Source organism: Macrosteles quadrilineatus, unplaced genomic scaffold (assembly GCF_028750875.1).
Source record: "Macrosteles quadrilineatus isolate MER2022 unplaced genomic scaffold, UCM_ALF_1.0 Scaffold_1__1_contigs__length_201487025, whole genome shotgun sequence".
Lineage (NCBI taxonomy): Eukaryota > Metazoa > Arthropoda > Insecta > Hemiptera > Cicadellidae > Macrosteles > Macrosteles quadrilineatus.
In genome coordinates, this window is record NW_026542594.1 from 146,623,678 (window position 1) to 146,646,246 (window position 22,569).

A 22,569-nucleotide genomic window follows, 5' to 3' on the forward strand; every position below is an offset into this window, starting at 1 on the left:
TTCGCTGAGTCAACAGTGCCGGAAGGTCAAAAGTATAATCTGTTAAAAACAACGATAGTCCTCTCGACGCATGTCTTCAATAATTTCGTGTTTTGGTGTTCTTAAAGTTGTGCTAAAATTTTGAAATTTGGCACAGAGCTTCTTGGTTAGTCCTACTCGATGACTATTTTGTTGGAACTTTTAACTCTTTACCGATCTAATTAATAAAAAATGATTTGTATGGTGAAATAGTTTTAAATTGTGATTTCTAACATGAAAAAGTTAGCATGCGAGATTTTTTTTTGTTTTTGGGTCAGAGAGGTTTTGTCTGTGGCAAAGTTGTAGCCAAAAGTGTGATGCGTAAAATATATTTTTTTGAATTTTTTACAATCAGTGGTTCAGTAGATAACTTAGGTTGAAGAGGACGGCAAATTTAGCATTTCGCAACGCATGGAAAGAACTGCATCGTACGATGCGACTGCTGAGTGGACTTTTAATTTATCTAATTTAATTTATCTAAGGACAAGAAAAAGGTGAATATACAGATCACCAGTACATTTATATTATTTATAAAACATCTTTCTTTATTACCAGCTAACATTTTTCACTTATAAGAATACATCATAAACAGGGTGTTAAAATAAGCGGGGAGATACTTTACCTAGTAATTCCTTGGGTCAAAATAAACAGAAAATCAAGGATAACATTTTTTTCAAAATCATTTCGTTAACCAGATATCCGCCATTTTGTATTTTTTACATACAAATATTTATCTTTGCACTTTTCCAACCGATGTTTATCAAACTTGGTATGTATGTTAAGGTAGGAGAGACCCATGTTATAAACAAAGATTCATCTCGATTCACCCTAAAATTTCAAAATTTAACACTTAACTACAATATAATATACTCTACTACACCACAATATTTACGTATCACCATAAATCTTTAACAAAATAAAACGTTAACATTTTTAAAATCCAAAGTAAATCAATATAATATTTCTTTTTTGAAAAATATATTTAAAAAACAGGCGATGGTAAAATAACGACAGGCGAGTTTCGATCTGGGTGTTTCAGGTTTGAATCTAGGAGGATTTAACATTAATTAACATTAATGTTTAATCCTCCTAGGTTTGAACTGATTGAGAGGAATACATGAAACCGAAGGGGGGAGGTAGCAACAAGTGCACTAGTATTTACTAGTGTCCAATTACAATTTGATGGATTTAACCAAAACCTTTTCTATTTCACTTATTTTCAGCTGTTAAATTTCAAACGATACGTTTTAGCGACATCATTAACGTTATTATCATCATCCTCGTTTGAGTTTGGGTTTGCAGCAATGTATTTTTATGAATAAAACCTTTAATTTGATACCAAACTTGACCTCTGCTGCTATTAATTGACTGTATGCACTATTAATTAACAGCTGTGTCTAAGGATTATGTCGGCCTTAGTCACAAACAGGACAACAAGATCGCTCCACTCATCCCACACTCATCTCCATTCATACTTGGCTTAAAATGCATACATTTTGTATGGTCGCCATTTCAAAGCAACATGGCTACATTATCAATGACAAACGTGGAAAACCTTATACGAGTGTGAGTAAGTCCGAAAACAGAGTAAGTCCGAAAACAACTCTAAAAAACAATAAGCAATAAATTGCAAGAACCGTTGCTTATATCATTGGGTATACACGTATGTACTGACGAGTATACTCAATGCTTATATCGAATGAATGTGCATCGTGAGAATTTCCATTAGTTGTTCCATTTAGTTGTGTGTCCATTAGTATAATAGTTTAGTTGACTCTTTTAAAGTCAGCGGAAATTGTGACTGTTATTACCCTTGAAATAATGTTTGTGTAGTACTTTGCAATCCTACCAATGCTTATAGAATCATACGATTACAATTTTCTGGCTAGAATATGTCGCATAGAGTGGTGACTACTGTATCTTTTTGGTTTGCTTGTAAAACAGGATCAACAGAGATTTTCCATCGACTTAAACAATACGATACTCTCAAATTGTTCATTGCTATAACAAACTATCACACAGTTTGATGAATATTTGTGTGTAAACCACATACAGTACACCTGTAGTCTATCTATTTTTCCTTTTATTTTTCCAAGACTATATAGAAAATCACACATTACGTGATCAGTGAAGAAAGGTGTCAACCTTGTTTTATAGGTAAAGAAGAACACTGCTTCATGTCAGAGCATTCAGTTATCATCAGCAATTAATTGTAATTCCCGAATCAGTAACTGAATCAATAGTCAATTATGATAGGGTTTGTTGATTATTTATAATGCACTTTACATGCTCCATTTGATAGTTTATAATAATTTACTCGGAATCTATAAGACACCTTTGGCTTGTAATAAATACAATTATTTTCAACTAGCTTGTAACCGCGCTTCGCAACGGAGAGGACACTAAAGCGAAAAATTTGATCTTGAACTCTGTTGTATGAAATAGTTACACGTTCCCCGTTGTTTTCTGGAACATAACTCAATTGAAACTCTTAGTTTGAAAAAATATCTTTCTTTAAGGCTAGGCTAGTTAGAAAGATGTTTTTTCTATAAGTTTATAAGGCTAGGAATGATATGAGGCGCTGATGGAAATAATATACCCTTATGATTCAATTTTCAAATGATAAGCTTACTTATTTATTTCAAAATTATCTTTGTTAGCTAGTGTTGAGAGTGGTAAATCACTATACTTTTAACGTTATATTATTGTTAATGTATTTGCTTATTTTTCTACTTTTGAAACAGACTGTAAATTAAATAAAGTTGAAACCCGATTAAGCTACAACCCATTTAATAGTATATTTCGTACCTAGGGCCAAAAATAAGGTTTTCAGGCTCGAGATAGTTTTTAAGTTCTCGACTTCGTCTCGATCGAGAGCTGCAAAACCATTTCGGTCCGTGGTACGAACGCTATTTTGCACCACACTATACCCTATTGCCACTATTCACCTCTATAATAATGCACACTGATGGTCAACACAACTACAACTTTAAGGTTATGTGAAGAAATAATTCAAGGAATCAGCAAAAATAAAAATAAATAGTTGCTAGGCAACGGTGACAATAAAATAATTCTATGGATACTGATTGTGTATTTAATATGCATTCATGTTTTAAGTAAGTAAGCGGGCAGCTAATTTTGCGGCCCTAGGGACCAGCGACCACAGAATTAAAATTAAAATTTTAATTCTAATTCTGTGGTCGCTGCTAGGGACCTGCTCGGTCCCCGAATAACGATGACTGCTGGCATGGCCAGCAAAACGTAACTTTCAGCCACCAATTAACGTATGTAAAACCACTAAAACATCATAGTGTGGTGAAAAAAATTATACATACTTTCGATACATGCGATTGCATACAATCGAAGCTCACAACTGAGTTTAAATCAGCTGACTTTCACTTCCTAGGGAGAAAAGAGTGAAAAGACCTACTTTAAGCTCACTAAATACGGCTGTTTTTGCTGCAGTATGACTCAGCGTTTGCAGTATGCTTCAGTGTTTTAATAAATATTTGATAGTTAATTTGTCGATAGTGTAATGCAGGTTAATCTTATATAATTCATTACAATGATCAACCACCAAACCACATACTTCAGATTCAGTTAAGCCTAAAATTATTCAAAGATCCCGTGGGTGAACATAGGTGGGTACCAAAAAGATATTTTTTAGATTTTAAGATGAAAAATTAACTGATGAAGAAGCGGATGAAGCAACAGTCTGATCCAGAGTTAAGTTCACAAGAACAGTGGGAATGAAGCTAGTAATTAAGTCTAGTAATTAACGGTAGTATACAAAATACGAAACGTGACATTGGATTGGGCCGTTGAGTATTTTGAATACAATAGGGGTACTCGTCAAACAGTTAAATATTATTATTTCTATGAATTTAATGGGTAACTTTAAAAGATTAGGTGGAATTTCTAACAATACTTCACCGTAATCAGCAGCAAACATACATAAGGAATTCCAGTTATTACAACAGACGCTCTGACAGCCCATCAACATAAGACCTGCAGACGGGTCAACGAATATGCTGAAAAAATAACGAGATAAGTGAGTGTTAAAGTGACTATTTATATCCGGTCGTCATACGCCACGAGACATTCCGTCAGTGAATGGGAGGCCCACACAAGGGTGAAGATCGATAACGCGCTGCATTTGGAATGGAATAAATTGCACAGGTCCTCGAAAAAGTACTAAATTCTCGAGTCCCGAAAAAGTCAAGTCCCCAAAATGTCTTATACACTTACATATATATGAATTTGAACGGATGGTGTTTTTGGCCTCTAGGGACTCGAAACGAAAAATTACATCGGTCCCGGGTCCAGGTGTTCCCATGAGTTATACGGTAATAGCTTATTCCCTATATGCGAAATTCGCTAAAAACCTAATAATTCTATAGAATAACAAGCTGTACCCACTGGCTTTGCCCCGTTAAACTAATTAATTTTCAAGATTAGCTCGTTCGCATGGCTCAATCACGTCCTGGTTGAAGTTCGTTCGCTACGCTCTCTCACCTTTAGGTTGGAGCTCGTTCGCTGAGCTCACTTGCCTTGGGGTTAACTCACCTCCAGGTTGAAGTTCGTTCGAAACGGTCACTCACCTTTTGGTTGCAAATTAGCTGTTGTCATAAATTGTTAAATTGACACAGCTGTTATGATTCATTAATTCCTTTTAAATATGAAAAATCATAAGGTAAAATGGGAAACTCCAGAGCCACTGGGGCGGAGCCCGAATGCCCGATCATAATAAAAACTACTTAGTTTTCCTATTTAATGCCCAAAGAATCGGTGTATCGAATTTCAGCCTCATAGGTAAATGGGAAGTGGGAGAATTAGTGATGATGAGGGAGTGAGAGTGAGTGTGTCAGTGAGGGCTTTGCCTTTTATAAGTATACATAGCACATTCAACCAGCTGTTAGTTAAAACAAATCATATTGGACTAAAACAAATCGATGATTACAAAGAATACTTTAAAAAATAATTTGAACATCCTACTACTGTATTTTACTATGCACATTTAATTAATCTGCCATCCTCGTACCGAAGAATTAAATGTATCAATGGTCAGCATTACACATACATAGTATAAATAAGTCAACCATAAGTATGTATTTGAATTTTCTTCCAAATGCTGAATTTGTGTCACAAATGCTGAATGTTACAGCTGTTATGTTAAGCAAATTATATTGTACTAAAAGCTAGCTAGAGGCATTGACTTATTGGAGAAGGTTAGCATTGGCTGCTAGACTTTTTAAAAACTAAAACTTAATTTATAAAAAACTGGGACACTAATTTTAAATTATGGCTTTGAAATTATCTAGTTCTCAAAATTGTCTTTCTTTCAACATAAAACTAATGAAATCCATCGACTGGTTGATTCAGAATCGTGAAAAAACCCCATTTACGTTATAATAATATATATGATAGTTTGGACAGGTTTCAACCCTTCCGTGGCGTAATACATTTACACAGTTTATATGTAGACTACATTATAACTCATAAAATAGTTCTACAATTAAATGGATCTCCTTTTACAAACGTATATAATAACCAGAAATGTTCAGATCGTCCTTGCGTGTATTTTATGCCACAAATTTTGACGAAAGGCTTTTCATTACATAAACTATACCTATTTACAGTGTTGACCAAACAGTTGGCAAGAAGCATTAATAAATAAGCTATGTACCAAATATGATAATTTTAGCTCTATTCTAATTATGACAAAACACGAAGTAACTAAAAGCGAGTTTTGTTGGTGTAGTAAGCGTTGCAGGAGGTCTACTTTACACTGAATCGACGTTCACTTTTATTGCTTTTGATCTTCCGGCACTTTTGACTCAGCGAAACTGAACTTGTATTTTACCGTATTTCGTTATATTAAACCTGCTGTTGCATTAGGTCAAATTCCCAATAAGTCAATTGCTTTAACATAGACTAAACTTTTAGCCCGGACTGTACTATTTGACTTTCTGGGATTTTTGATCTACAGACACTGCAAACATTGTAGTTTTTGACCTAGCGGCACAGGTATAAATTATTTGATCTTCCGGGACTGTTGACTTTCAGCAACATTCCCTTATTTTTACCATAAACTTTATGACTTTTTTGGATTCCTTACTCCAATAGCTTTACAAATATGTAGATATCATTATTAGTAAATACATATATTATATAACCTTTTTACAACACAAACTAACACTGTACGGTTTTCAATTTTTTCGGTTCTCCCTTTGTTATAATATTACTCCCAAAAAACTTACGAAGAAAAAATTTTCCTAAAATGTTGTTTATTTCTATGTAGAGAATTAGATTGTCTACAAAATGTATACAATCAATTTCCCATAAAAATCTGTAGAAAAAATTTTACCCAAATTTTTTTTTTTTTTTTTTTAAATTTTAATGTTTTTTTTCCACTTTACCAAAAAAAAAAAAAACTTTTTTAATCATTATTATATTATTATTTCTAGAATATCCTATTCTTTCCGAACAAAAGGAATATGAGGTTGGCTAGGTTTACTTCTACGGTTGAATTTTTACGAGTTTTCAAAAAAGGTCTGCAAAATCGCCAAAATGGGTTGGCCATTCCACACTTCTAGCATTGGCCACTGCTAGGGTTAATCAAAATACCTATACTGTAACTATAAACAAGCAAACCACAACAGTTTACTTATTCTCTATAAGAATAACATTTTAAAATTTATTTTGGGGGAATTCATAATCTGTTTAATTTTCTCCATCACCAATAACCGGACGTTCGTTTACTGTTAATTTATAAAATAATCTAGAGACAATTTGCAAAATTTTATGTTTTGAGGGTCAAAAATGATGAACCCCAATTTTCACCCCATAAAACCCTGTTTCCATGGTTCAATCATGCTGGGTTGCAGTCTCGTTTGAATAAACAAAGCTTTACACATTTGTATGAAATTTCATCAAAATCGGACAATTTTACACGATCATTATAGTGCTAATAAAATATCTATGAATTTGGAACGGATGGTGTTTTTAGCATCAAAATGATTAAAGTAAATCGGTCTCAGGTCCAGGTCCTATCATGAGACAGGCCTAGCTTATTCCCTATTTTTAGGAAATTTGCTAAAATCCAATTAAGTAATCTACCTTGGCAGAAGATTCCATTAAAGATGAGATACTATTGGTAATGGATTGATTGGCTGTATTTAAATCTTCAGTTGCCCAATTTCTTTCTCCTTCTATTCCAGACTTGATAACATAAGCATTAAACAGATCTGAAAAATATTTATGTGCATTAAGCCCGTGTAAAATTATATGTTGTTATGTTGTTTAAAAATGTTATTATTTTTAGCCATAAATAAACTTTAGACACGTCTATATTCACCACTAAGCAGCATCTGATCATTTTTTTAAATATCATATTTTATAAAGATTCAATCATTGTAAATGTTAATTACTACTTTAACAAGACAAAGTCTGTTGCCCTCCATGAGATGTCTTACCTTTAAATGATTCTTGTAATAAAAGTGCCACACTGATCAATCCCCGTTGATGCTTCTGTTGAGCTTCAGCTGAGTGTTGCATGCTTTCTGAAACAAAAGGAAATATTTAAATATGCTTTTTCAGGCAGTTCGAGGAGAATAAACCACTTTAAAATTGTTACATTAAGAAAAACATTTAAAAAAAATTAAAGAGTTCAACTAAATGGAAAACTTTTCTTAATGCTGTAGTTGAAATATAAAACACACAAGATTATACCTTAATACCTTAGGAAAGAAAATTTAGCAGCAACCAAGAGCAATAATGACCATAACACTGAACAATTTCACCCACACTTGCAGCGGTTTCAGCCCTTACTCATCTGGTAGAGGTCTTGGCTCTAAATCACATGGGAAGATAATTTTGCAACTGAAATCGGCAACTAGTTGGACAAACTAGACGCCGGCATCCCGACCAATGTAGTTGGGTGGGACAGTGCCTACAGTGCAACTGCGATGCAACCACTTGAGGACCAGTCGGCAATCAGTCGTAAGCAAACGTATCTGCCAGTTGGAAGGTGATTTCAGTCGCCTGGTTTGAACAACTTTTCCAGCATTTTCGTGAATTGTAGAGGTTTGCGAAACATTCTAGTTTATGAAATAGTGATCAGAAGATGAATGTGTACCTACATTGATTAGGCCTATTTGTAACAATAGAAGGATGTAGCCCTACCCAATACCTTCTGCGTCCTTTAAGCTTTCTTCATTGTCTAAACAACATCAGTACTTCTTCATCACTACTGTTACTCATTTTAAACACAATACACAGTATCGTAATAACAAAATTAGCTCTCAATCACTGTCTCAACTCAACTACAATTATTTCAGTGGCGCCCATGTGCGGACGCAACGCAACTGCAATCGTAATCGCGTCACAAAACAGTTAGTTCAACTTTAGTTCAGTTTCAATCTTCCTGTGTGTCGACCACCTAACTTGACATGTAGGAAAAAATTCAACTTTACTACGGTATTTCAACCTTTAACAATAGAATATTTAGTGATGTTTTGTTATAATGTAAAAAATGTTTTGTGATGTGGATAGATATTTGCAAGTTCACTGTTATGGCTTGATCTTGATACTTACTATACAGAGCTATCCTTGAATTGATCTGCACAAAGTGGCTGACTAGCTGACTACAGTTGCCCAGGAACACTTCATTGCTTTCTCTCAACGTCTCATCCTTCGGGTCAACATTCTCCTCTTCTAAGCTGTAAATAAGAATAAGAACAATCCATTATTAAAAATGAATTAAGGAATTACACAGGAGATTCTGGAATTGGTAATGAATCTGAAGTAACGAAGTATGGAGAAGAGAATCCATTGGAGTCTGTTGTTTATGATGCATGTATTCAAATATGCTACTTTTCTAGGAACAGAAACAAAAGTTTTAACAATTTACCTTTTTAAAATCTTAAGATATGGTTACCAGCGCTATTTTCTTCACAAATCATCACATGTGAAGTATGACATGTATTTAAGGATAAACCCATGACTATTATTTGTGATCGGTGCGACATTGGAATCTTGGGTGTCATAGTGACCTTTTCCTGTGATTTCTATAACATTGCAAGACTACTTTCCTTGGGAAATTCCCTATAATTTTTCTAAGACTACGCACAAAACATTTGAATCAATGACAGGAGAGGAAAAAGGCCAGCTGTGCCAAATAATCATCGTACAATATGACCAAAAACTACTTTATCATTTACTTTTAAATCAAGTGTTTTAACTACAAATGCTTTCATCAATAGCTTCAGATATTGCATCAATGTAATGCCAACAACAATGTCAACAACTTTACATGCAAAATTGGCTTCTATGTTGAACATATTGATTACAATTCTCACCTTGACCTACCTCAGCCTTTGGTGGACCAGCATCGTCTCCACGTTGCTACAGTAAGTGCCAAACAAGCCGGGTAGCTTCTGGATCACTGTTTTACAGATCTTACTTGGGGACAGATTCTGTTCCAATTCTAAGGCCAACTCCCCTGTTTCTTTCAAGTGGCTTGCATACTGGAACAACAACATTTATACAGATTTATCCACCTAAAAAAATCAAATAAAACTTATGAACTGGATCAAATAAATGGGTGTGATCTGTTCAGAATCAAGCAATAACTAAAAAGTTAGACAATCAGTTAGAATATGTGGCTGAGACAAAGTAGGGAAGAAGTTTGATAGAAACAATAAAGGTCTTAAACAAAGTTGTTGAATGCTGTTCTAAGGGCCGGCGCACACTATCCCGACCACGACCGCGACTACGACTGGTCGGACACAACCAGTTTTACAATAGGAATAAATGGAACAGCGCGCACTAGTCGACTGGTTGGACCCTGGACGCACAACCAAAGTTTTCCAGTTTGGTCGGGCCCGACCCGCTGGTCGTTGCAGCCAAAAATAGCACACAATGTAATGGGACGACGCTAGTGATGTGCGATACGTATCGTATCGGAATATCGCGATACGCGAGGGACGATACGATATTTCGATACAATCGCCTAAAACGATTTGTATTTGTATTTGTATTTATATCGGCACATAGAGCGATACGATTCATGTCAAAACGATATTTTTAAGCTTTTTTTAGCGCATGCCGAGCAAACTGCAAAATCTGTACTCTGTGGATGTGTAGTTTGAAATAGGAGTTTTTGACGGATAGCGCTGGGTTCACAACGATATGGTAGGCATACGGTTAAGTATGGATCGTCGTAGTATGAAAACAACTACTATCGAATATCGTAAATCGATTGGCTTCCATAGCGCCAACCAACCAACCAAAACGTAAACAAACCAGTTTAGCTGCTAACTCATGTTTTCCAATTTTTATTTTATTAATAAAAATGTCATCGTATTTAATTATTAATTGTTTAATGTAAAATAGATTGTAAATAAACTTTGTTAAAAAAAACCAAACCAACCAACACCGACAGACAGAAGAGAGAAGACAAGAGATTACGAAAACTACTAGCACTAGCCTAAAAGGAGAGGAAAATATTTGATTTAATTTATTCCAACATTGTTCATCAGTTTCATGGTGCATAGTGCATTATTATGGAGGAAATATGCAAAGGTCATCTAAACGCTTTTAAAAGTAAGGGGGTGGTAATTTATCTGGCGTTAATTGCGCAAGTTACTGGAATATTAATTTTAAAATTCCTCCGTAATTTAAGTTCTTATATATTCATCATGCTGGTTATCAGCCTTACTGTAATTGGATAATAAACATTTTCATTGGCAAATTTTATGCCAGGTTCAGATATTATGTTGTACTTAATTATTTGCATTCACTCTCACTGTAATATTGTGAATAAAATTATGGCCTTCCGTCGTCAAGGCCACATTATGACGTTTGACAACAGACATAGGAGCTATAGGAGCAGCTGCAGCAGAAGGCACCAAGGCAATAGTTTACTATTCCACCATGAGTATGAGACAGCCGGTGCGGTGAGCCAGAGCCGATGCCGATACTAAAAGTCGATGTCTGTCATCCGGTAGAAAACAAGCTCGATATTTAACCGAATGCCTACCATATCGTTGTGAACCCAGCGCTATCCGTTTTTGACGTCTGTATTTTTGGTTTTTACTTGATAATGTACCAGTCCCATCCCAGTCCAGTCCATTTCCACTAGCGTGCTATCTAGCACTAGCAGAGTGTGGGAACTGTCTGTGGCAATTACATTAATGTATCTGCAATCCTAAAATGCTATGGGAAGGATAGGGAAACAGGTCCAAGACGTAGGGAGTTGTGAAGGAAGTAGTAAAGGCGAGCAGTGTGGAGTGTGGAAATGGATTAATGTATATGCAATACTAAGACTGTTTTCAGAGTAAACAAATGATTTTCCCCGAGCAAAGCTTGGTCCCCAGGTACTTATATAAATTTTCCGTTTCTAGGTTAGGTAGGGGAGGGGGAAAACGATACGATACGTATCGTTTTTCGATATTTTTGACGATACGATTCGCGTACCGCGATACAGACGCCCAATTCAATATGGCGATACGATATTTTTTCCGATACGTATCGTATCGCGATACGCGTCCGTATCGCCCATCACTAGACGACGCGCACTACCCCCAACTTCCCTCCAACCCGACCAGTACACCACTCATATACACTGCTTTTCTTCACTTCCTATACTCTGTCTCAATGAAGTGTCTTGTCCCCTGATTTCACCAGCGACTTTTCTATGTAAGTTATCAAAGCTTTTAACAGACATTCTTGTGTAATAAAAAAAAACCTGTCTTCATATTGACGTAGCTCTTCATAAAATGTTGCAAACTGCCCTTTTGTATACCTGACAGTTAACATTTGATGTACCCAGTATCGTTTCTTCTTCTGCTTAACGTACCTACGATACAAATGCATCACAGCAGCTACTTCTTCAACACTCTTGACACTGAAGTTTGTAAAACATTCTTTGCCTTGGTCGGGTCGTGCTCTGGTCGCATGGTGAACGACAACGACTGGTCGGGCATTTGGTCGTGGTCGTGGTCGGGATAGTACGCGCCCGGCCTAAGCCAAGCGTTTTCAGCAGAGCTAGGAGCGAATTGGTATAATATGTTGGGAATAACAGCACATGTAGCTTGCACTCAATTGGTTGAGGAGATGTTGTATTTTAGTTTTATATCTTTCTTTATTATTTTATATAATATCACTATTAAAATAACAAAAAGTAGGCCTTCACCTAATAATTTTTTACCAGCGGGCCAACAATTTCCTTTTGATGTTCTAAAATTTGCAATAATTTAGCTGAAAGTCTCACATTTACATCCTGTTTTTGGAAGACGTACAGTTTTCAATAAAACAACAGAGCAATTTAAAGCCCCAAAAGTTCCGGTTTAGCGAGTGTATAATTACTATAGTAATGGTCAAAACCAGAAATTTTGAAACTCATCACCGAAACTTTAAAAATCTTGAATCTGGAAGCCTAGCACACAACTTTTTTACTAGTCTGGTTAAAGCTACAAAAAATAAAGGTAGGCTTATGAAATGTTTATAATGCTATCAAAGCTGAAAGAAATTGGCCTCCTGGCCTTAACATAATAATATGAAAAACATCTAGGGGCCTAATGCACTTTTATAAAACAACATAATTTTTTATAAAAAACATACATTGATAATATAATGACATGAATTTGAGATCAATTCTTATACAAATCAAAAAGAAATTTTGAATCTAAAAAAACACAAATTTTTGGTAGATTACCGTATTGATTTGGTTATGTCACATCACTAATCTACTGTATGACTTTTTGTTAGATGAGCTCTCAAATACAGAGAAAGTTCTCTTTGAGATCCTCCTTGGTTTCTTGGATAGTTTGACCTTGAATTTAAATTGAACTTAAAACTGGCATAATCACATAGCCTGACCAAGAACATTAGATGATTGGCAGGAGTTGTCCTTTAGGATAGCCATTCTGTGTCAACCGCTCATTCCCTTGCTTTGATTGGTTCTCACCTTACTATGGACAGCAGAGTTGCCTGTAGGCAGAGTCTGCAGCCTATTCTCAGTGACCTTGTGCCACAGAGCCAGACTAGCTGCCATTTGCTGCAATGATGCTCTAAGGTCCTCTCCTAGCCCTGAGGTTAAATTGTCTTTTGTATCCATAACTTGGGGCACATTAAGACTGTTCAGTACGTCCTTCTCTAAGAAAAGAAACATAAAATAACAGGTTAAGTAGTAGTGATAAGGATGATTCTTAATATATGTAGGCAATACATTGTTAAGACCATTACAGTGATACCATGTGAATAGAAGCCTATAGCTATTTTAGTTGTGTACACAAGTGTATTTAACACAAAGAAATTTCGATTTTTGGTCTTAGGTTGTTACAATACCAATTCAAGACCAATTCATTACCAATTCAAACCAATTCTAACCAATACCAATTCAGCATTAGGTTGTGCCAATTCAAAACACATAAAAGGAAAATTAATGAATTTAGTCTATTTAACATGTTCGCTGAGGCCCACTAAATGACAAGCGTAGCCCCAGTAGGGCGCAGTGTCGAGAGTATCCGTTTGGCTTTCAAATATTTTGGTCTGACGAATCGCAAATGATGTGCGGTGAAGTTAGAGTTACGACGAGTGTCGACGTAGTTTGCTGAAACAATCACAGATAGCAGCACTGTCTGAACCAGCCGGTCCAATATTGTCAATAGGAGAGAGAAAAAACAGGACAAGTTGATTTCTAAGCTTACCAGAAGGGGATTTCACGGGGAAATTTACTACCAACATACACCGCAATAAAGCACATATTCCTAGCTAAACGCAGACATAAAAATACCCGTTCTTCCTGGTGTGCTGCTGCTCAGAAATGGAATGGAATGTAGGCCATGCCGGCATCTACCGGTGAGCATTCAGCGTGGCAGAAAGGACTAGAGCACTCACCGGTGAGTGGCCTGCAGAAAACGTGTTAAACCTTTGGTTAACTTTTTTGGAGTGTTACCACAAAGAATGAGAAGCATTACATTTTCATGTGTATTGATATTTACATTCAACCCTTCAAGACAATGTTACGAGTGTAGCTTGTCACGGTGTTTCACAACTGGGTGGCTCTGCTGCTAACCTGATGGCACTTGAGTAATTTGTTGAATTAACACCTAACTGGGACCATGGCGTTGTCCTGTAATCCAGCAACGTAAAGGTCACGAATTGGGGCATGATCTGTAGATCCGCAGTACTATCTCAATAAATAAATAGACAAATTTTTTAATTACAATACACAAGGCAAAAGTGGTTCGGGTTCCACTATAAACTGTAGGTCCCTTAGTTAGTTGCCATTGGCTGTATGGGCTATTAATTAACAGTCCTGTCTAAGGCACATGTTGGACTAAATCAGTAACAAGACAACAAGATCTTACCACTCATCTCCACTTGGCTTAAAATACCTAGACCTTCTTATGGCCGCCATTTCAGTTAAAAGTAATAAAAAGTATTAAGTATTCCTGACAGCAATAGTTTAGCATTCAGACTTTAGTGACACTCGTCCTGGTCAACCAGTGGTAACATGGTGGCTGGAGTTGACAATCTCGTAAAACTTTCAAACGTAGCTCTGAGGTCTTTCTACATGCATTGGTTTGATTCCTGCATGTATGAAATCCATATTAAAAGCTGTGTGGCTCAACCGTTAGAAGAGCCCACCAATAAAAATGTAGTGTTGAGTGGAAATTGACGGCATCAGTGAGATTAATAGGGTGAGCAGACAACACCTGTTTCTTGGTTCTTTTTACACTATTCTAAAGGAAAAGAACATTGATTTTTCCTGTTCTACATTAATTTTGGTTGATTAGGCCTATATGGACATATCTGTCAAAATACATACGCCCTAAAAGACATAAAAAACTAAATAAGAAAAAAATTGCATTGAAAAAATTCAAATTCGAAGGGTTGACTATTGTTAAATTTTTAGTTACTCAGTCCAATTTTGAAAAATAATATATCAAATTTTTCCTGACAAACTAGCAAGTTATAGGCCAAATTAAATTTTAAAGATAAGCTTGGATAATTTTATGATAATGAAGATGATAATCTTTCATTGTTAAACTACCTTGATATAAGAATAATATGCTGACTGTAGAAACAACAATTATCAACTTACTAGAATCGATGAAAGGTAGATGTGAGGATATAGTGGTATTGAGTGTGTTAACTTTGGCCTCCATCTTAGTCTTGTACTCAGCGTGAGTCTGCCTCAGCTGGGCCAGCTCATGGCTCACGTCGGACAGCTGTTGTTGGCCCTCACGCATGCAGCTCATCTCTCGCTCTAGCTTGGCTATTATTACTCGACTCTTCTCCTCACTCTCAGCTGAACTCTTCCTTAACTGAGATAACTCAAAGGTCACTTGATCCAACTGTGATGTGACGTTGGTCAATTCTTGTCTGTGCTGGTCCTCCTTTTCATTCATCTAACACATCACATTATTAGATGCAAGCAAACATACTCTAAGTATATAGAGTAACCATTCATAATTATAAATATATATATCTAGAGTTTGCTAAATATTATAAGTAACTCATTCACTAACAATGTGAGTTAGTTACATATTATCAAGAAAAGCTGCTACCGAATTTCATGTTTGAGAGTTTATACTACAATGTTGAGCGAGTAGCTAGATTTTTGAGAATTTTTAGCCAAACCGAGGCTAGCCTAAACGTTTGAGTGATCAAGCAGCAAATTAGAAAACCAAGGTGAGCCGAGCTCAGGGGTCACAATCCCAGGATTTTGGGGGTTGTCTGTCAGAGCTAATTCTGAATTCTATTATTTATTTTTTTCTAGGATTATATAATTTTAGGATTTTTAATTTGTAGCAATTTAAAAAGTTTTTAAACTGTCCTAACAAATTTTACACTGTGCACTTTTTATGTCTTTTAAATTTAAAACAGTACAACAGGGAAGTTTGACATCCACTGGAATTCAATATCGAGATATCAAGTCAGTTTCAAGTACCAACAAATCAACCAAACAAGAAATGTGTTGTTTTATTAACACATGCTTAATAAATATTTCAGAATAAAATAAAGCTCTACGCCAAGTTAACTACTCATAATATGCTTTTTAAACGGCTATATTTAAGCCTCGTTGCCAGGAGGATGAGTGGCCATTGAGCATGCACTAGGCCTGATGTCATACAACATGATGCACCAAAAACCGACCAACCAATCTTGGGAAAAACTTGTTTGACACAGTGGATAATGTCTCGGACACGTGTGGCAATCAGTGTGCTCTGATTTTAAAACATGGGTTTGTTTCACGCCAACATTGCTTGGACACAATATGTTCGACACCAGTGTAACTAGTAACCTCAGAGTTAACTAAAACATATATGTAATAGACAAATTTAAGCTTTAAGTATTTTATTTGACCGATGTTGAGGACTGTGCATATACCGTACACAAGGGTTGGCAATGTCTAACACCTTACCAATGATAGCAGCCGTGCATTTTCCTGTATTTTCTTTCTGAATTCCTCATCCAGGACATGGTTTGATATATCCAAAGGAGGTTGCCCATCTGGTATTTTTATTTTTCCTTTCTTATTTTTCATTTGAATCTGGAAGTACATACAATACAAATATATTAAATTAGAAATAACAGATGATTGTTATAGGCTACATGTCGTTACAGATAAAAGTCGCATAACCTAAATAAAAATAGAATAGACAAGCATAAGACTCTCTTTCGAGTGTACTGGATTGGACTGTCCATCGATGGCAAAAATACTTTATGGTGGGAATTTCGTTTCCGACTAACTATACTGGCCATGCAGCAAATTTATTGCTTTCATAGGCTGTATGATTTAAAATATCCTTTAGTTAACAATATGATGATCTTAACGATTTGGCTTGTATGAAAAATTGGTGTAGGTAAGTTAACAAATAGAGATCAGCAAGTTATATATATCAGTGCACTCTGTTGGAAGCTCAAGTCAATTACGTTCAGGTCAAAATACGTTCTGAAAGTAGTTAGCATATGGCAGTGGCGTAGCCAGGATCTTAGTTCGGGCGGGGTCCTCCCAAGTTGACTTTTACTCCCCAAGCTTAAGCCCTTTTTAAAAGGTGTTTTCCTGTTAGCAAATTTCCCTATAAGGAAGTAGCTATTACCGTAGGTGGCACGGTAAGACCTAGGCCCGGGACTGATTTACTTTTTCATTTTGATGTCACCAGAGGCCAAAAACACCATTTGTTCAGATGTTTATATATGTATTTATATATATATATATATACGTCCGTGAACACGATAACTTGAGTAATTTTTGCCCGATTTTGATAAAATTAGGTTTAAACGTGTAATGCGGGATAAACTTGAATGAGTTCGCCAACCAGCATGATCGGACCATGGGAACGGGGTTTTACGGGGGCTTTTATGGGGTAAAAAATGGTTTTTCTCATTTTCGACCCTCAAAACAAAAACATTTACCAATTTCTCTCTAGACCTTTTTAAAGAGATTAATAAAACAAATAATTTAGTATATCAAAGTGTTTGTATTTTATGGTTATTGGTAGTGGAAAAAATTCAAAAAAATTGTTAATTTAAAAAATTACCATGTTAACTTATTATTATGGAAAATATTGTCAAATGTTGTAGTTTGCTTGTTTATGGATATATTTTGATCAAACTTAGCAAATTTATAATTTAAGCTATTAATATTTTACAAAAAAATACACTTTATTAGTTTCCTTGTAGCAGCAAACCTAGGTAATCATTAAACCTAATGTTATTTAAATAGATTTAATTAAAAAACAATTCAGACAAATGGAAATTCGCTTTGTCGGCAGGTTTGCTGCGGTGGGGGTATTTTTATATCATTACCATTTTTATGTCTATTGCAAGTGTATTGTGGTGTTTGTGTGAGTGTGTCGTCGACCGTCTTAGTGTAGGAGGCCCAAGGTCAACTCGCCCGATGTGTCACGGGGAACCGAAATGTCCCGAGCTCTCTCGCATGACCAAGTCTGCCTTCACCAGTATTTCTAGTTTCTAGTACGGTGTGTATTTCTAGGGATGGACGGGTCCCGAAATTTCGGGAATTTTTCGGGAAAAAATATTCCCGATTATCGGGACGGGATTACATTTGACTCGGGAATTTTTCAGGACGGGATTTGGTCCGATCGTCGGCGATTTTTCCGCTTCGCGAGTGCCGATAACGCCGTTATTGCGAGCGATAGGTCCGCGAACGCAGGAGACGAAGTCATTTCGACGATTACGCCGTGACTGCGGAATCATAACGACGATCGCGCCGTAGCCGCGATTATTGGACCGCCGATCGCACCATGACCGCGATTATTGGACCGACGATCGCACCGTGACCGCGAGTCATAACGACAGTCACGCCTTGTCCGCGGAGTCATAACGACGATCGCGCAGTGACCGCGAAGTCCTACCGACGATCGCGCTGTGACCACGAGTCATACTGACGATCACGCCGTGACCGCGAGTCATACCGACGATCGCGCAGTGAACGCGGAGTCCTACCGACGATCGCGCCGTGACCGCGGAGTCCTACCGACGATCGCGCCGTGACCGCGAGTCATACCGACGATCGAGCTGTGATCGCGAGTCATAACGACGATCATGCCGTGACCGCGAGTCATACCGACGATAACCCCGTGACCGCGGAGTCATACCGACGATAGCGCCATGATTGCGAGTCATGACGACGACCGCGCCGTGACCGTGAGTCATACAGGCGATCACCCCGTGACCCGCGAGTCACACGTTACTATAGGTACCTGTAAATTGTTACCCATTTTTTGGTTTTTATAGATCAGTGCCACAAATGGTAAAAATTGATTTCTTAAGTCTTTTTTGGTAACTGCAATACAGTACCTACTTCTTTTTATGCACAGAAAAAAATCCCGTCCCGTCCTGTCCCGAAAATCGGGAAGGAAATAAAAATCCTGTCCCGTCCCGTCCCGACTAAAAATTCAATCCCGTCCATCCCTAGTCATTACCAACTAAGAAACAATGGGAAACATCTAGTAGCCTATACTAGTTAAAAAGGTATTATGTGGACACCAGACTATACTATTAAAAAGCAGCTGAGTTGAGTGTTGGTATTGCAATTACAAGCAGTATAATTTATAATGCATGTTTATGTTTTTCATAATTTTTAATAGAAAAAATAAAATTTATTTCTTACATTTCGGGAGAGGGGGGTCTCCCTGGCATACAGTTTTAACAGAACGTTCAGTTGTTGTCATAGTTAAAAATGTAGAAAAAACAATTGCATGAAACAATAGCCTATTCTTAGCACTTAGCTCAGTCTATAAGGACTTCAGTCCATTGGCAAGTTAGTGAATTTAAAAAACCAATGATTTTAGCCCCACCTGCAATGCATCGAGTTCATTTTGCAGCACAGTCACTCGGCATGTGAGCTGCTCGTTGCGGAAATTGAGGCTGTCGGCTTCTTGGTCTGCTTTCCTCAGACTCTGCTCTGCCTCTCTCAAGGATTCCTTCAGTTCACTATTGAGTTGCTGTTCTTCCTGGAATGCCTTCTTCAGCACTGACAGCTGAGCTCGACACTTATAAGACACAATAGATATAGTAGCTTAATCAATCATATTGTCATAACACGACTATATTTAAATACTTCATGTTTGTACAGTAAAGAAATATTGATCATTTCCATAATAATCCATGCAAGAATATAGACTAATCACTATAAAGAAAGTTGAATGAAACTCAACTAGTAACTTAATATATAAAACAAATAAAAAACCTATAGTTGTTGTGACCTTTAAAATATTTTATTTTCACTGCAAAGCGTCTAGACGCAATGCATTTAAATTATGTAAAAACTCTTCAGAACCTTTATATATAAATATATATATAAAATGGTACAATACTATTAGGCCTACCTTAGAATATTCCCCAGCAAGTTTATGGTATCTGGTCTGAAGGTCACCAGGAGAACCCTCCATTTTTAGTTGAAATGTAAACCAATTTTCTCTGTAAGAAACATAGTAGGGTACCATAGACTGAGGAACTCAAGGGTGTATGTTTTATCTATGATAATACAATCAACAACAAACGCCATTGTAATGAATTCTTAACGTAATGTTTTTAATATCTCTTAAATTCAATCATCTAACTGCTACATGGTTCATTTAACTTGCACTACTATTTAGCCTACAGTAGCCTAACAAAAATGTCTACTTTGAGTCTTTTCATTTTTTTTAATAGGCCCTTAAAACTCAATTAAATATGTACGGTACATAGGTTAATCAGGTCTTCACTAATTCTTTGTCTCAATAAGTTGCGAGACACTTGTCAGTTCAGTTGTCGTGGGCTGATAGTAAGAAAAAATACTAGTAGTATCCTCAGAAGAAATTGAAATATGTTATCTTTGGATGTCAAAAATGGGGAACAGAAAACCAATGTTTACCCCTCAACTTTAATAAAACCCCATTCACATACGGTAGTCTAATCATGCTGATTTGCAAACTCATTTGAGAAAATGTAGGTTTAGGCCTAGGTAGGGGTCTCAATCCCGGGCCTTCAATCCAATCCCGGGATTTCGGGATTCGTCTCAGCCGATCCCGGGATTATATAATATTATGATTTTTACCTTTTTTTCCATTTAAAATGAGCGAGTAGTCTCCTCATTGAGTACTTTAATCTTTTAAACTGGCCTTACCAGTGCTAGGCTACACTGCGCAATGTTTCCGTTTTATAAGTAAATAAATATTACCACGCTGAACTTTCATCGCCCGTATTTCTTATTTACAGTGTATAAATGTTGATATGTCACTCTAGAATATAAGTTAATAAATACAATTACAAAAATCACGAGCAACCGCACTTGCACGTAGCCTAGATACGTCACGCTAATAGATAGATTAAAGATAGCTAAGAGAAAAAGATAAAATGGGAAGAATCACGAGTAGCAGCGTTAAAATGTTATTTTGACTGACAGCAATAAAACAATATAACTTAAGATAAGTTAGGCTCTTATTAGACGAGGCAGCCAAGTTGCGCAACCAGCCGCCTGTCTGGCTGCCTAGCGTAGCAACCAGTAGAGCAACCAGTAGAGCAGCCACAGGGCAGCCACAAGATTACCAACTAGGCCAGTCTCTTGTTGACAGTGGAACAGTGTTAGTGGAACAGTTCTGTTGGGGAGAGACGCTGTCAGAATGCGAGATGAATATTTGCTTCTTCTGCTACTCATGAAAAAGAAAAGACGAAGGAAGAGGAGAATTCATATACATCCTATTCTTTCATCAAGAACAGAAAAAGGATTATATTACACCCTTTTTAACGAATTTTGCGCAGATGATAATGAGATGAACGCACTTCCACGAGTGAACTGGTGCGTTTCCACTACTACTGATGTGTGGCAGCGGGCGACTGGCTGCCCAGTGTAATAAGATCCGTAAGCTACACAGGAGCGCGACCAGACCGAGCAGCCAGTGGTTGCCTGTTCGGTCGCCGGGCTCGGCAACCAGCCGGCAGCCAAACAGTGGCTGCGCAACTGGCTGCCCTCGTGTAATAAGCTCCATAAGAACCAATGCCCAGTGACAGGCTGGCCGACTGGCTGCCCGGCTGGCTGCGCAACTTGGCTGCCTCGTCTAATAAGGGCCTTAGGTGCTGTAAAACAATAAACCATCTGCTTATGTAGTACTTAGCGTGTGTATGAAAAACGTAATTTTAGATTGTAAGAAATTTAATCACTAGGCCTACACTTATAACCAAATACGAAGATAAAGCTATAGACCCTAGAAATATAAGCAATCTTAATACTGTAATGAGATTATAATCGTGTGTTAATAGGGTCATTCCATATGAAATCAACCAATAAAAAATTATTTTCAACCTGACCATCTTAGATTTTGATGAAATTTTGCATACTTGTAGTATTTTGAGTCCTGAATCCAAATATGCTTTTTAAAAAAATCTATCTTTTATAGTTTTTATGATATAAATATTTGAAAATGGTAAAAATTGGCGTTTTTTACCGTGCGCGCAAATCTAAAATGTTGTCTAGGATGAGTTCTATTAATCCTATCAAGTTGTACAATGGCTCATTTTAAAGAGGATTCAAATGCCTTTAATCTGATACCAAACTCAACCTACTTTGGTAAAAATTAATTTTTTTTAAAAATTTCAAAATATGTTTTTGAAAAAAAATTTAAGATAGTGTTTTTTGAAAAATTTGAAAATTACATATATTAAAGAATGTAATCTAGTAAGTACATTATAAAAATTTCAAAATGGGATGATAATGGGATCAGCAGTTATGATAAAAATACTTGACTATGGTTCACTGTTTCCAAGCATTTCGGCGCATACAGTGTGTAAGTACTAACCTAAATGTATCATTAAATAAGAGTCTATTAATTATATGATTAAAATTAAAAATATCTGCCTATATTTGAATTATGTATGTCATATTTTGCTATATATAAGCTAAATCTAGCAAGTAAACAACATTATTCAAGTTAACAGAGTTTCCGTCAACCTTTGAACAAATATGGACCAATGGGTTTTGGTTCAGGTTCCTCAGTCTTTTCCAGTTAGTTGTGTTGCAACGATTTACTGTAA

At 36.5% G+C, this 22,569-nt stretch overlaps 1 protein-coding gene across 1 annotated transcript in view; it reads right to left on the reverse strand.

The window, feature by feature from the left end:
• LOC129001341 (protein phosphatase 1 regulatory subunit 21) overlaps nucleotides 1–19,949 on the reverse strand; it is a 50,076-nt gene extending 30,127 nt beyond the window's left edge. The window contains exons 1-10 of the mRNA XM_054428621.1: nucleotides 19,887–19,949; nucleotides 19,356–19,550; nucleotides 16,454–16,582; nucleotides 15,131–15,437; nucleotides 12,989–13,176; nucleotides 11,848–12,042; nucleotides 9,388–9,545; nucleotides 8,614–8,738; nucleotides 7,494–7,580; nucleotides 7,138–7,265 (exon numbers count right to left, since the gene is read on the reverse strand). Of these exons, the coding sequence (XP_054284596.1) occupies nucleotides 7,138–7,265; nucleotides 7,494–7,580; nucleotides 8,614–8,738; nucleotides 9,388–9,545; nucleotides 11,848–12,042; nucleotides 12,989–13,176; nucleotides 15,131–15,437; nucleotides 16,454–16,582; nucleotides 19,356–19,550; nucleotides 19,887–19,949 (1,575 nt within the window). The remainder of the gene's footprint in view (nucleotides 1–7,137; nucleotides 7,266–7,493; nucleotides 7,581–8,613; nucleotides 8,739–9,387; nucleotides 9,546–11,847; nucleotides 12,043–12,988; nucleotides 13,177–15,130; nucleotides 15,438–16,453; nucleotides 16,583–19,355; nucleotides 19,551–19,886) is intronic.
• Nucleotides 19,950–22,569: the final 2,620 nt, after the last annotated feature.